Source organism: Ochotona princeps, chromosome 15 (assembly GCF_030435755.1).
Source record: "Ochotona princeps isolate mOchPri1 chromosome 15, mOchPri1.hap1, whole genome shotgun sequence".
Classification (NCBI taxonomy): domain Eukaryota; kingdom Metazoa; phylum Chordata; class Mammalia; order Lagomorpha; family Ochotonidae; genus Ochotona; species Ochotona princeps.
In genome coordinates, this window is record NC_080846.1 from 11,260,659 (window position 1) to 11,276,039 (window position 15,381).

Consider the following 15,381-nt stretch of genomic DNA (forward strand, 5'->3'; position numbering starts at 1 on the left):
GCATGGGACGTGGAGGAAAGAGCTCAATTCATCTGAATAACTTCCTGTTCCCAATGGCCTCGTTCCAGATCCAAAAAAATCATCTGGCCTTTGGGTAAGAATCAAGCTTCTGCTAAACACACAAAAGGATTAACCACTGGCTGTGAATACAAGCTCCTGGGCTGCACAATATCCTGTACCTTGCTACATCTGAGGTCATGGCAGGAAGGCCAATGTGGACAGCACCTGTGCATTGCCACTTGATAAGGGTCACACCTTAGGGCAGATTTACATGCCTCTACACTTTTGGCTGAAGACTCAGAAGCCTCAGCCCGAAAGTGCCTTTCTGAGCTTCCTAGAAAGAGGTTCAGCAGAGGCATCCACAGTGTGGGTTTTCTAGGCATCTGTGCTTCTGCTGGCAACAGCAAAGCACCACTGGACACTAGCAGCTTTGGGGACATGGCATGTCCAAGGGCAACCGGAGTCTCAGAGAACCTTCACCAACATGGACCGACACGGCAGGAAGAACTGATGGTTACAAAAAGTGAGGTGCTCCTTGAAGTTCCCACGGCACACTGGGATGGGGCGTTTAGGTTGTTTTCATTCACCCTTTCCCTTGTTTTGTAATGCCTTTGATGTTAAGCCAATGTAGATCACAGCAGGCTATTTGTGCTATGCTCAGATCTCAAGATCTGACCCCAACTTGTTCATTTATTCCTGATTTTAGTCACTTAATTTTGTCACCCTTAAAATATAAATTTTAATGGCCAGCATTGTGGCGTAGTGAGTTAAGCTGCTACCTGCAATGTCAGTATCCCATGTGGATGCCAATTCATGTCCCCGCAGCTTTTCTTCTGATCCAGCACCCTGCTCATGGTCTGGGAAAGCAGCAGAAGATGGCCCAAGTGCTTGGACCCCTGCCACCACATGGGAGATATGGAAGAAGTTCCTGGCTTTCTCCTGGGCCAGCCCAGACCATTGTAGTCATTTGGGGAGTGAGCAAGCAGATCACTCCCTCTCTTGCTAACACTGCCTTTCAAATAAATGAAGAAATCTTTTTTTTTAAAGTAATATCTAATAACCTGTCCTCCTTGCTTAGTATGTGGTCCATGGGAGCACAGAGAGTGGCAGTGACTGTAAGAAAGGCAAGGAAGGAACACGAAAGGAGCAGCGCATGACAGGCAGGTGGCAAAGAAATTCCTCACCAGAAAGGCGCACTGGCAGCCTCGTGAGTCTAGGCAGGGCGTGAGGCTTTCAAAGGTTTACAGACACCAGGGCAAAGCCCCAAGGCCAGCTCCTGCTTGACTAGCTTAAGGAATAGCCCAAGGCCAGGGTGGCTGCAGTGCAGACCCAGGGGCAGGCAAAACAAAATGAAAGCAACAGAGGAGGCCACGGCAGAAGGTGCATTTGGCGTTGGGGCAACAGGACTTCAAACCCCAGCCCAGCTACTTCCTAGCTGAATGGTCATTTCAGAAAGTGTTTTGGAGGGGGAGTGTGGAGCCAGGAGGCAGGAGGCAGGAATTCAAATACTAACTTATTTTAGTGCAAATAAAAATTAAAATCCTTGTGTAGTTCTGTCCTAATATTCATGTTCTGAGACCTCTCTGAGCACTCTTTGTGGGACAATCCCAGCACCGTCCCAAATCCTTCCACAACCCGTCACACAACAGCCGGAGCTTGCCTAACCTCCTGCCCTGCCCAGCCTTTTCAACACCTGCAGAGCAGATTCCCTCCCACCTGCAAGGAGGAAGCAGACCAAACTCTGAGTACACTCACCCAGCCAGTTGGCAGCCCACTGGGCACCAGGTGCTGGGTGCCCTCTAATCCTGGCACTCTGCACTGCTCCCTAGGCAAGCAGGGAGCCCGGGTACCTCTGGGATGACACCAAGGTGCTGCTGGAGAGTGGGGGGCCAAAAGAGGGGAGCTTTCAGCCCTGCCTGGTTGACTCGCAGAGGCAGCCGGGGGCCTTAAGCACTGACACCTGGCAGGCTGAGGCGGCAAGCACGTTTGGGGCGAGAGGGCTGTGGTCCAGGACAAAGGCACAAAGCCCCGAAAGGCCTGGTGTGCTCTGGGAAAGGTGACAGGGTTCCCTGACCTGTGCCCCAGGGAACGGGTTGGGGGTTATCAGGGCGGCTTGCATGGGCCTCCCAATCGGGGGGCCCTGGCCAGGTGGACGGCAATGGGGAGGAGCGTGAAGAATATGTGGGCTTGGCTCCTGAGCTCGGGCAGGGCCTGGCAACACCTGAAGGCAATGGTCCCACTCCCACAGCGTCCCTGGTTCTTGGTTACTCACACTGTATCAACAGCCTTCTGGGGGCACTGAGGTTGTGGGGCGGGGGAGGTGGAAGTGGACAGCCTATTTCAGCAGTGGCTGCTTTAGAAACAGGACATGAAAGAATAGCCACGCCATGCTGGCAGCTACCAAAGGAGGGTCTAGCCTCCCGGTCCTTCCAGGAGCATCAGGGTGGGCCCCCATCTTCCCTTCCCTCCTCGCCCCCCTCTGGGCCCTGTCATTACCAGTGGAACCATGGCATGGGCATTGCGGGAACCTGCTCCTGCTGCTGCCGCTGGCCCCAGAGGGTGTTTTCCTCCTGCTCATTCTGCCCCAGCAACCCTTTCTTCTCTCTCCCCTGAGTTCTGTCATGGAGATCTGAATCCCAGGAGGCCACAGCTGTGGCCTCTCCAGGGAGGCCCCTCAGGTCAGTGGGTTGCCATGGCGACGTCACAGGCCCTGCCCCAGGGGCCGCTGGGTTCCAGGAAGGGGCCTTGCTCTGGCCTCCAAAGAGGCAGCCCCTCTCTGTCCCTGGTTTTCTTATTTCTTTAAATGGCATTCAGCATATATTGATTTGGCATCTACTGTTTGCCAGGTTCTGAGGATCCCGGCAGACTCAGGCCCTGCTCTCCGGGGGTGGAGACGGCCACAGAGCCGTCCAGCAGAGGACTTCAGCAAGACAAGAAGGATGGCGCAGGCCGAGGCAGGCATGGAGGAAGGAAGAAAGCTCAGCCAGACCCCGGTGTGCAGAAGGGCTTCCAGGTTTTTCTATGTATTCCAAGTGAGCTGGGCAGGCATGGGAGGGCTTAGAACTGGTGACGGGAAATTACTTCTTGATATTCATTTAGCAACTATTTAGGGAGTAACCCCTGCGAGGTGGGGGCTGCACAGCAGCAGTACACCACAAGCTAGACGCACACCGCCTCCAGCTTCAGACACTTAGAGTTGACCCCGGGCGTCAGCTGTAACTGATCTCACAAATAGTGGTTTCCAGGAGAGATCAAAAACAAGATCTGACCTCATACACACAGTCTGGAATCCTGCCACTAGAGCCCAGGAAGGCATTGAACCAGGTGATGAGATGGGGGCACAGAGAGCGGGTTCCTGGTGGAGGGAAACAGATCTGCAAAGTTCCTAAAGCAAGGTGGGAGAGAGCTGCGTTGAACACCCTGACAGGGAGCCAGAGCCTGGCCACGTGTGTTCATTTGGCTGTTACAGAACTCAGCACGTGTTTAGTGAGGTGCCTGAGGGCTCAGCGGTTTGGAATATGCTGGGTAGCACACTTTACCTTGCTTCTGCATGTGGCGCTAGGTTTTACCCTGCAGATGATTGGGACTCTCTGAAAGTTTCAAGGTGGAGTGGGACCTAGGTAATGCAGCTATGTGGGCAACTCCATCTGGGGGCTGCTGCTCCCCAGTCTGAGAGGGAAGAGACATAAGCAGGGGGTGTGGAGTAGCATGACCCTGTCACTTGTCACCCAAACACTGTGCCAGGACCATATGTGTCAGCCAGGATTGTCCCAAGCACATGGGGGCTTCATGGACCCCTTGCATACTGAGACCCATGGATGTGATGAGGAGGAAAGGAAGGCCTTGGTGAGAAAAAGATTACATGGTGCCATCTTTCAAGTTAGCTGTATCCTTGCCCCTGATTGGTCCACGTGATTGTGTCGCTGCCTCGGCCTCATCAGCTGAGGGGGACTTTGGATCACTGCCAGACATACATGACTCCAAGATACCACTGACAACAATCTGCTGGAAGGTGGCCTCCTGTGAAGGCACCGTCATCTTCATCACCTGTGTCATGCAGCAGTGACTTGCACCAGTGTCACACAGCTGATAAGGCACTGAGCAGGGATTTGACTTTGACTTAAACCTACCCAGTTATCTATACTCTGATACCCAAAGTCCCCTGGTGAGTACTAAGCTAGGTCACACACAACACCTCACATTAGGTATTCAATAATGTTGCTGTTCTCATGTTAGGAAAATTCAACACAGAATACTCTAAAATGGGCCAAGAATTTAATTTAAGGGGGTGATGATTTGCAAGGTGCAAGAATTAATGAGGAAGCTGCCAAGGATGTGCCAATGTTATTTGTTCACAAATGGCGAACGGAAGTCTCCAGAGACTAGAGCAAATGAAACCCAAGTCTTTCAGTGCCATCTTCTGTGGAGGAGTTCAGTGTGAAAGCAGGTCCCTGCTCTAAAAACATCCCTGGGAACTCCAGTGTTAACGCATGCTCCTGAAGTGTCAGGTTGAAACATGTTCATCTCCCCTTGACTCTTGAAGGGGAGTCTGCTGTCCTCTACGGGCACAGGCTTTTTCCTTGTTTCTATAATTAATATGGTGTTTTTATTTATTATCTGATGGTCAGAGTTACAAACAGAGGAAGAGACAGAGAGGGTGATGTATCTGCTGGTTCACTTCCCAAGTGGCCACAACCAAGGCTGCACCAGGCCAAAGCCAGAAGAAAGGAGCTTCACTGGGTTTCCCACATGGATGACAGGAGTCAAAGCATTTGGACCATCCTCTACTGCCTTCTTCAGGAGGTTAGCAGAGAGATGGATTGGAAATGGAGCAGCAAAGACACAAACTGGCGCCCATATGGGATGTTGGTGTCACACACAGTGACTTCAGCCACCATACTACATGCTGGCTCCCCCCCTTTTTTATTATTCATTTAAGATGTATCTATGTGTTAGAAAAACAGTTGCAAATTAAAGAGATTGATCTTCCATGCACTGGTTAACTCCCATATGCCTGCAACTGAATCCAGGAGCATGGAACTCAATCCGAATTTTCTTCGTGTGTGGCAGGGACCCAGTGCTTGGGCCATCCACCACTGCTTTCCCAAGCACATTAACAGGGAGCTGAATTCCAAGCAGAACAGGCAGGACTTAAACTAGCTCTCCAATAGGAGATGCTGGCATTCCTGCTGCAACACAGTACTGGACCCTGATTACAATATTATTAAAGCATAAAATCTCCAATGCTTAGAGTCAATGCTACTTCCCCTACATAGCATTTGATATTGCTCAATCCCTGACACCGTTGCCTTTCTAGTTTTAGGAATTTGATTTTTTTTTTCCTTTTCTGCATCACTTTTTACCTTCCTGGCTAAGGTCCCAAACACATTTCAACGTAGCCTTAACCTCTTGGGCATAATGCTGGGTTTGTTTCCTCCAGATTTAACTTAACACAAAAACTATTTTCTAAAATATTAACGGAGCTGGTGCTGTGTCACAGCAGGTCCTGCCATGATGGTATCCCACATGAATGCTGATTGCAGTCCTGGCTGCTCTGTTCCCATTCCAACTCCCTGCTTGTGCATCTGGCAAAAACGTTGTCCCTTGAAACGTACAGGGGAGACCCAGATGGAGTTCCTGGCTCCTGCTTTCAGCCTGGTGCAGTCCTAGCTGTTGCAGCCACTTGGAGTGCAAACCAGCAGTTGGAAGATCTCTTTACTCTCCCTTTCTGTCACTCTGCCTTCTGGATAAATAGATTGTTGTTTGTTGAAACAGAAAAAAAAATAATGATGTTAAAATGCGTAGAAAACACATTCACTCACAATCCCAACCCTCTAACCTGGCAATGACCTCCTCTTATCTGTGTTGCCTCCTGGTCTCACAATCAATGTGTGCAAGGATAGACATCCCAGCAAACACAAGTCCGAGTCCTTCTCTTCACATCCTATCAGGCAGATTCTTCCTATGCTGCTACATGTCCATGATTGCTTGGCTACAAGTCAGTGTTCTGCTAAGCCAGCATCCCTATTTTCAATAATGTTTTCATAAGCAACTTAGTGCATGGCACTTGTTTGTTCTTTTGAACCATCTCCTGGGTCACCCAGGAAAAGGAGAAGCAAGCAGGTGGCTCACTAAACAATCCCGGCCTTGTGACTCACTGCTTGGGTGCCTGGAGGCAGAACACTTCTAAACTTCAGTACCCTCTCCTATAAGAACTGGACCTCATCCAAGATTCAGTTGAACAGGCACATGCACAACACAGCCTGGCACTGCACAAGTTCCAGCTACAAAAACCACTAGCATTTCCACATTCTTGTGGGTGGGGGTGGCAGAGCCACCTTTTTGCCCCTTTTTCTCTTTTATTTTTAAATTATAGGGTCATCATTAAGCACACTGACTGTGGAGACAAACTATGGAGTTCAAGGCTGACTTTTGACCTTGGGCTGAAAAATGAAGGCAGTGTCAGTAACACCTCATGCTCTTGTAGGATAGCCAAGTGCTTAAAGCCCATAAAGGGCTTCCATGGTAAGTACGAAGTCTCAGCTACCAATCTTTACATCCTGCCCTCCCTAGCGCATCCCCTGCTGTCTCTTGTCATTGCTTTTGCTATTTGATTCTTGGATCTCTTGGTGCAGTGAAAATAACACGGCCTTAGAAGCTGGTAAGACACTAAATCCACTCCTTTGCAATGAGCCAAGTAAACTCTGCAACTCTAGGCAATGTGCTTAACTCTGTGTGCCTGCCTCCATTTCCTTCCTATTAAAAAAAAAAATCTGTCTTGGAGGTTATTACAAGGATTAGGAGAAATGATGTAAGCTCCTTGAGAGAGCTGATTGTACCTTTTTGCTCATACTGGAGACAGTGCTTGAGACAGAAAAACAGATCAGTGAGGGGGAGAAGAAAGGACTGGAAGGAAGGAGGTGAACGTGAGGAAGTAACGAAGGCTCAGTACCATGCCTGGAATATAGCAGACAGTTGAAGGAGTTTGGGTTTTCAGTGGTTAATTCACCAAGTGCCTGTGTACATGGAGCCCTGAGCCAGGCTTCCCAGAAATCAAGCAAAGAGCTGTAGCATCCTTTGTAACTTTAAGGGTGGCCTGATTTATATGCTAAAATAAATATTTATTTAGCCACTGACCAAGTGTGGGATCCTCTAGTAGACGCTATACTCTGTGGTAAGCACAGATAATGACGACACAGGTAGAGATCTTGGGAAACTGGCTGGTGCAGTGGCTCAATAGGCTAATCCTCCACCTGCAAGCACTGGAATCCCAAATGGGCGTCAGATCATGCCCCGGTTGCTTCGCTTCCCATCCAGTTTCCTGCTTATGGCTTGTGAAAGCAGCAGAGTATGGCCAAAGTCCTTGGGACCTTGCACCAATACTGGAAACCTGGAAGAGGCTCCTGGCTTCTTGCTTTGGATCAGCTCAGCTCCAGCCATTGCGGTCATTTGGGGAGTGAACCAGTAGATGGAAGGTCATTCTATCTTACCTTCTCTCTGTAGATCTGCCTTTCAAATAAAAATAAATAAATATTTTTTATAAATCTCAGGAAACAAAAGAAGAAGCTTCAAATAAACAATAAGCTCAAGGACAGCGAGGACATGCCCTTTTAACCTACACGAGTGTATCGCAGGGTAAAATCAGTATGTGGGACTCTGTTGAAGAGAGACCCCAGCCCCTTCCTTATGACCCTGGGCTTCCAATTGGTGTGGGGGTGGTGTGATCAAAACAACGAAGGAGCAGCTTTGGAGCCATAACAAAACTCAGTTTGGATACTCACTCACTCCATGAACCAACACATGTGAACAAACCCTCCACTCGGACCTCAGTCTCATGGGGTGTAACTGGGAATGAGTGATTATGGGGGTCTCAAAAGACTAGCCACAGTAGAAGAACAAATTCTATCAAATCTTGTTTTCCTCTCCTATACATTCATCATGTGTATGAGAGGTAGTGTCTTGGCCACTGGCGGACCACAGGAAAAACAGCAGCTCACTCAACGCCCCTTCAGCTTATGGAGCTAGGCTATCATGCCACGCTGTGTACTGATTCCTGTACATGATTACTTATTTCATCTCTTCATATTCCAACAGGTGGATGTTTGAACAACCCACTTCCTTGAGGAGCACACTGAAGCTCAGAGATGAAACAATTTGCTATATTCATACAAGCAGTTCGTGGCAGAGCCAATTCTCACCAAGCTTGCCAGATTCCAGAGCCTGCGGTGTTGGTGAAGTGACTGGACCTGTGACCACACACTCACACACTAGGTAAGTGGAAAGTGCTAGTATTTCAACAGCAAGGTTTTTCTAGGAACTTGTTTATTCTAAATGAGGTCAGGTCTTTTAGGTAAATAGATGGGAATCCCTTGATATGCGTAAGATGTCAGATTTGCCAAAAGCAACAGGCAGATGGGGGAGATACCAACCCTAACTGAATAGCAGTACAGATTCAACTCAGAAACTCCCAGGAGGGTTAGAAACAGGAGGACACAGGACAAAGCCACCCCCACAGGAAAGAGCCGCCATGGTTTCCTCTGCCAGCAGCTTGCTGTCAAAGTCACCTCACCGTGCCTGTGGCGGCCAGTCCTTCAAGGACACAGCGACAGCGTGGGAGTCAGGTCTCCCCCAAGATGAGGGGGGACGTGAGTCCCTGAAGTTGACAGAGCAGAAGAGTCAGAATGTACATCTCTGATGTCTTTGTGCTAGTTCTAGGTTTTAAGGAATGAGAGTAATTTCTGCTCAAATCCCAGGCCCGGGTGATCTGGCCTGGACACGATGAACAGACTCCCTTGAACGCAGTGTTCTTGTCTATAAGATGGGACAACACCATAGGTTCATTATGAGAATTCAATCACCATCACATACATAAGTATTTAACTCAGTACCTGGGGGAAAAGAACAATGCAAGTTTTATTCATCTGGCACCCCATTTCAAAGAGACTCCCTTGTATAAACAAGAAACTGATCATTTGAGCATAATCCATTGCAGCCTATGGTCAGGGAGCAAATGACTTTGAGCTTCCTTCCTGCTCTCCTCCTTGTGGGCCTGCCTGCCAGTCTGCCTTCCTTCCTTCTCTGCTCCTGTCCCCTTCCCCCCAGACTTCCCCCACCCTCTCATTCATTCTTTCTCCAAAATGGTGTATGAATCGCCCAGGAATGATGGATCATCCTACTATGTAGGTGTTTTCATTTCGTTTTTAAAGATCCCTCTCAATAGCAAGAATGACTTTGAACGGGACATGGGATCCCCAGGGAGTCCTTTGTAAGGTGGTCCCTAGCTGGGACCCTCCTGAGATGCTGTCTACACCCTACAGCGTGTCATGCCCCCAAGGCTCAGCCGGCCTTGGTGAGAGACTCTCCTGCCCCCACCCCCTCAGCTGTGCCCTACACCTAAGCCCTGGCCAACCCATCTGCAAAATAATTCATCCCTCTAATCACAGCAAAGTTTTCAAACTTTAAAACGCAGCCCTGATTAGAAGTAAAGCTTCCCTCACCCCCTCCCCCTTTGGGCTGAAAGCCTGATGTTTCTGAAAAGATCCCTCCATGAACCACAGCAACCTCAGAAACTCAGCCCACAGAAGAGTAGAAAATAAAAGCTCGTGGCGCCCAGAGGCCCTCTCACAGCAACCACTCAGGACTTTAGAAATCGCCTTTCGATGCTTGCAAGTTGTCGCGTTTTAAAGGAGGGTGTCAAGCCTTCTGGAATCTCTCTTCCTTGGAAACTCCCAGAGCTTTCTCAGCCAAACATGTTTATTTTCGATGATGTCAAACAATGCTTTATGGGGGAGCTATTTGGCCCTTGGAAAAGGAGTCATTGAGAAAAAGAAATAAGACTCCTAGAAAGAGATTTTCACCCATTTAGTAGTTGCATGTATAGGGACAATTGGTTGGTTTTTTTCGTGGAACAAAAACTTTACATGAGTACCCTAATTTATGCCTTGCCCTGGCTTATTAATAGCAGTGAGACAGAACACTACAAAGAAAACTTGGCAAAATGTTTAAAGTAATTCATCAATTCTATCATAAATAGGTTTGAATGGGTCTATGTCACAGGCTCAATTCTGAAGTCTTACAAAGTTTAAATTTCATTACAAACTTGACCTGTCCTTGAACATTTAGACTGAGTACTTGTATTACAATTACAATACTTATATGAACACCCAAATTTAAAGTAATCATCCAGAAAAAAGACAATAAGGGACTCAAGTCATTTCTGCTCATGTTTTAAAGTGTAATTTTTTTTAAATTTACTTCTTTTTTATATTATTATTATCATTTTATGACATAGTTCCATAAGCCCTGGGATTTTCCTTGTCTCCTCCACAAGTCTCCTCCCCCTCCCCACTGAGATCTTCTGTATCATTACTATAGTGTAGTTCTTCATAAACAGTCATATGTCCTTCATTACGGTCATGGGCAATGGTAGAGAATCCAGCATCCTATTGTTAAGATATAGTTCAAATAAATCATTCAAAAGAAATATTTCCCTCTTCAAAGGAATTCATGGCAGAATCAACATAAAAAACAAGTATGTTGACACAACTTTCTTCACAAAATTCAAGTGTGCCTCAAAATTGAGATTCGAGCTCAGTCGCACAAAGAGCAAGGGCTTTCATACAACATTCAAAATCAAGTTCAAGAACAAATTACTTGTTTTGACTGACAGTACATTTTTCCCCAACGTGATGGGTTTGTGGAAATAATGCCTAGGAAGTTATAACTCTCTATTTGTTTCAAATAGAAACTGCTCTATTCAGCAGACTCACCCAGGCTGCACCCAAACATCACTAACTTCAGCATGTTGGGTGGCTGGAAAATACATAGGACGCAAAGTGCTGGCTAGCGTTCACTGGGTTGCAGCCTTTTCTCAGATGGTTTTTTCCCCCCTTTGAATTAAAACACCAAAGTCACAACAGTAGAAGTCCGTTATGTCCAGCTGCCCTGACCTAGCAACAATGACCCATTTCTCCGAGGCAGGCCATGCCTTCTTGCTTACTTAGGACTCTGCACCCATCAAAGTGGACACTGTGCACCTGTGTTAATTGCTCCCAACTTGAGAACTGAGCACACACAGCAGTAACCACACACCCTATGGGCACAGGTCAATTCATCCTGTTTTGCCTAGATTTGGAACAAGTTCAAACGAAAACAAAACAGCATTACATTTCATTCTTTTCTTGCACCTTATGCTCCCCTTTTCTCTAACATTTCAAGAACTCCAAAAACCACAATGTAGGTAAAGACCAGATCATCAAGACAGAAACAGAGCAAGCCTAAATGTCACCTTCACATTAAAAACAAACAAACATAGAGATGCAAGAAAAGCAAAAGACAAAAAAAAAAAAAAAAAGTTCTGCACCTTAATTGTTGACAAACGTCTTGTTAGAGTTACAAGCCAGTCTAGATTATCCTAAAATCTGCCAAGATCAGTAAAATTATACTTCAACACAACAAATGGCTAAATACTAAAATGAAATAGACACGAGACAGCTGAATGGTACCTTATAGCCATTTTAAGGTATATAGCAGGGGCTTGGCAGCGTGGCCTAGTGGCTAAGGTCCTCGCCTTGATCCCATATGGCTGCTGGTTCTAATCCCAGCAGCTCCACTTCCTCTCTGTCTCTCCTCCTCTCAGTATATCTGACTTTGTAATAAAAATAAAATAGATCTTTAAAAAAAAAAAAAAGGTATATAGCAGCCGGTCCTGTATACAAACTAAAATTGAAATGTCAATGAGCAAATCATAGGTTGTGGTTAAGAACTTGTTTTTTGTTTTTTTTTTAACATACTGGTTACGTAAAACCATGTCAATTCCATAATGTTACAAATTGCTGTTAATGTTACATTGGGACTCTTAATTGACTGGGATGATATTCTACCAGCTCTAACTTTGGACCAGAAATGGTCTCCCCAAGAAACTGTTCAACCCATCTGGACAATAAGTAGCTGGACGCTATGTTTGGTATATGTTTGCAAGGAAAGAATCTTGATTGAATTTGAACTGTAATACTGCACCAAGGTGGAGGAATCCACCAGGGGGGAGGGGCGTGGGGAGGGGTGGGGGGATTCCCAGAGCCTATGAAACTGTCACATAATGCATAATAATTAATTTAAAAAAAGTCAAAAAAAAAAAAAGCAAAAGACTTAACCTTATTCCCCACATCCTACTAAAATGAGCTTTCAGAGAGTAGACTCATTGAAAGATGAATTTTGGACTTCTTTTAAATCAAGTACAAAATGGCTCAGTCCTTAAAATAATGAGGAGCAAAGAGGCGAGGAGGAAGAAAGAATGTGAATCACCAAGCCTCCGAGGGTCTCTACCGGGGACATGCAACGTTTGCCTTCTCTGAGCATGAACGCTTCTCCGGGTTTTCCTCCCAGATTTGGAGACAACAGGTGTTGCCTCTATGATGACAATGTGGCCATCTCCTCCATGGGATTAGAAGCCACCAGGATGCCATCATGGCAAATGCACATCAAATGCCCTCTTTGTGGGAAACACGGGGTAAGAAAATACAATTCATTCTTTGGTAAAAATTCCTTTAGAAAAGAAGGCTCCATCTTGACATTAAAATGGAAGCTGTGCCTATACAGTACAGAATACATCTCAGTATGTTAAAAGATGTATATGTGAAAAAAAACCTTGAGAAAACATTTAGAAATACATATAATTTGTAAGTCCAATTAATACATTTAGAGTGCTTAGGATATACTTAACATACGTAGTATACAATAAGCATTCAATAAACTGGAGCTTTTAAAATACAAAGGTGGCAGGTGGGTGTTTAGTTTAAAGGTTAAGACACACTTGGGACATCCACATTCCATATCAGTGTGTCTGGGTTTGAGGCTTGGTTCTGTTTCCAGTTCCTGATTCCTAGGAGGCAGCAGGTTCAAGTACTTGGTTCTTGGGATTGAATTACCAGCTCCTGATTTCAGCCTGGCCCAGATATGACTACTGAGGAATTTGGGAACTGAATGAGACCATGAAAAATATCTATCTGCCTTCTATGTCCCTGCCTTTTTTTTTTTTTTAGACTTTTTTATTTGAAAGGGAAAATTACAGAGAAAGGGGATACAGAGAGAGAGAGAGGCCTTCCATCTACTGGTTCACCCCCAAAAATGGCTTCAATGGCCAGAGCCAGGTGGCTCCAAAGCCTGGAGCCTGGATGAGGTATAGGCACCCAAAAACTTGAGCCACCCTTTGCTCCCTACCCAGACCATTAGCAAGGAGCTGAACTGGATGCAGGCAGCTGCAAAGTTTCGAACCAGCTCCCATACGGGATACTGGTTTTATAGGCAGAGGCTCATCATACTATACCATGGTGTGGATCCCTCTGCCCTTCAAATAAATGTGTTTTAAATTTCAAATGGAAAGCTAGTTTTCCTATTGTACTCTACCTCAGAAAAGTTAGGCACCCTAGGGTAAGAAAGATCTTAGTCTGCGTGCAGTCAAAATGGGCCTTGCCAGCCCAGCTTCTAGGGATCAGAAGGTCATTAACACACAGCTTCCAGATCTGATTCACCTTCAGCCTTGTGCTCTTTTGACTTAGACCTGAATAACACCAGGGCCCAGTGCAATGGCTCAGTTGGCTAATCCTCTACCTCCAAGCACTGGGATCCCATATGGGTGCCAGTTCATGTCCTGGCTGCTCCACTTCCCATCCAGCTCCCTGCTTGTGCCGTGGGAAAGCAGTGAAAGATGGCCTAAAGCCTTGGAACCCTGAACCCAAGTTGGAGACCTGGAAGGAGCTCCTGGCTCCTGGCTTTGGATCAGCTTAGCTCCAATCACTGCAGCCACATGGTGAGTGACCACAGCAATGGAAGACCTTCCTCTCTGTCCCTCCTTCTTTTTGTAAAAATCTGCCTTTCCATTAAAAAAAAATAAATCTTTTTTAAAAACTCTGAATATCACCAATTCCTTATATAGTGTTGTTCTGAGCATGACATAGTGCATTTAAGTTGAAATGCTGACCAAAGTGCAGATGTATAAGAAATAGTCACACAACAGTCCCATCAGATGGCTGTATTGGTCTCACAAGGAAACCAAGGCTGGCACTCGATGCATGCGACAAGCTAGCAACAGCCCTCTCATTACCATGTTCTATCTCTGTTCCTCCAGGTAGACATTTTCTTCATACAGCCTTCTACTCACTGAAATGACTGATTTTTGTATTTTTTTTTGTCTGTCTAGAATTCATGCTGTACAGAAGCAAAGATAGGATTTTTGTTAAACCTGGCCAGAGTGCCAGGTATACAAGTGACATGTGGTATTCTTTACTAAGAGAATAAACAAATGAAGAAATTCAAGCTCTTAAATCAATCTCCCCTGGCTGCAGAATCATTACACAACTCCCACGCATCACTTTTCTCAGGAGCCCAAAGAAGTCAACACCTTGTGATTCTTGACTCTCCCACACACTGTCCCTCTCACTAAAGGCCAGCGTCAGAACCAAGGTCTGATCAAGCGTCATGACAGTGCTGGGGGTGGGGTAAGGGACAGGCTTTTCCCGGTCTAGCATCCTAGCTATCTCTGCCAGATACAAGGTGTGAACTCTTTTATCTTAAAAAGTTATGCAGAGTTACAGCAAGACTCAAAAAGCCAGCATGGGAAAAGGTGTCTGTTCCAGATCTTACACATGGTGGGCATCCAACCAGAGAGGACAGTCTTTAAGTCCCAAGAGGACTCTATATTTGTGTTCCCTGGTAGCGCTCACCACTTGGAACGTCTTCTCTCATCACATCCATTCTGAGGTCCTTGATAGCAGAGACTGAGGCTATGCTGCTCAACCAGAAACTCAGTAAGTGAAATCAAACACATTCCAAACTATTACTTTCATATGACCCTTCCACATAATCTCTCCATAAATTAATTCTCTCTCTCCCAATGTTACATAAAGCCATGAATATCTGAGTAGAAGGGGTAAAGCCATGAAAGAGACTTCTCCCACCTTTTCCTTCCTGTAGAGTCTTGGGGCTCCCTGAGGGGGAGCTGAAGAGAGTCCCAAATGACCTGAGGAACATATAGAGTGGGCAGGCGATCAGCAGCCTGTGGAAGTGGAACTCCACCCAGCATTCCAATCTGTGATGTCACCATTGAGTATCTTCTTGACCTTTCTGACAAAGACACTAAGGCAAGCAAATACACCAATGTGGCTTAGAGCCATGGTCTTAAAACTGTCAGAAATGGGAAGGGAGGAGATGCTTCACCAGCACACCTCCATCGTGGAGACGTGTGAGAACCAGGGCTCAAGGACCATTTTACAAATCAAATGCCCTGCAGATTACACAGACTGTTGTCCGAAGACACACACAGACCCACGCATGGGTGAATGGTAGAATTTTAAGGAGATGACAGCAACCTTTACATGCAATATG

The 15,381-nt window shown here is 46.3% G+C and overlaps 1 protein-coding gene across 2 annotated transcripts in view; it reads right to left on the reverse strand.

Moving 5' to 3' along the window:
* RFX4 (regulatory factor X4) overlaps positions 1 to 15,084 on the reverse strand; it is a 149,227-nt gene extending 134,143 nt beyond the window's left edge. Inside the window, exon 1 of one of the 2 annotated variants that reach the window (XM_058673375.1) lies at positions 14,955 to 15,084. In XM_058673375.1, the coding sequence (XP_058529358.1) occupies positions 14,955 to 15,027 (73 nt within the window). In that variant the 5' untranslated portion in view covers positions 15,028 to 15,084. Of the gene's footprint in view, positions 1 to 2,496; positions 2,660 to 14,954 lie in introns of those variants that run through there. The other variant, XM_058673374.1, reaches the window with a different exon arrangement.
* Positions 15,085 to 15,381: the final 297 nt, after the last annotated feature.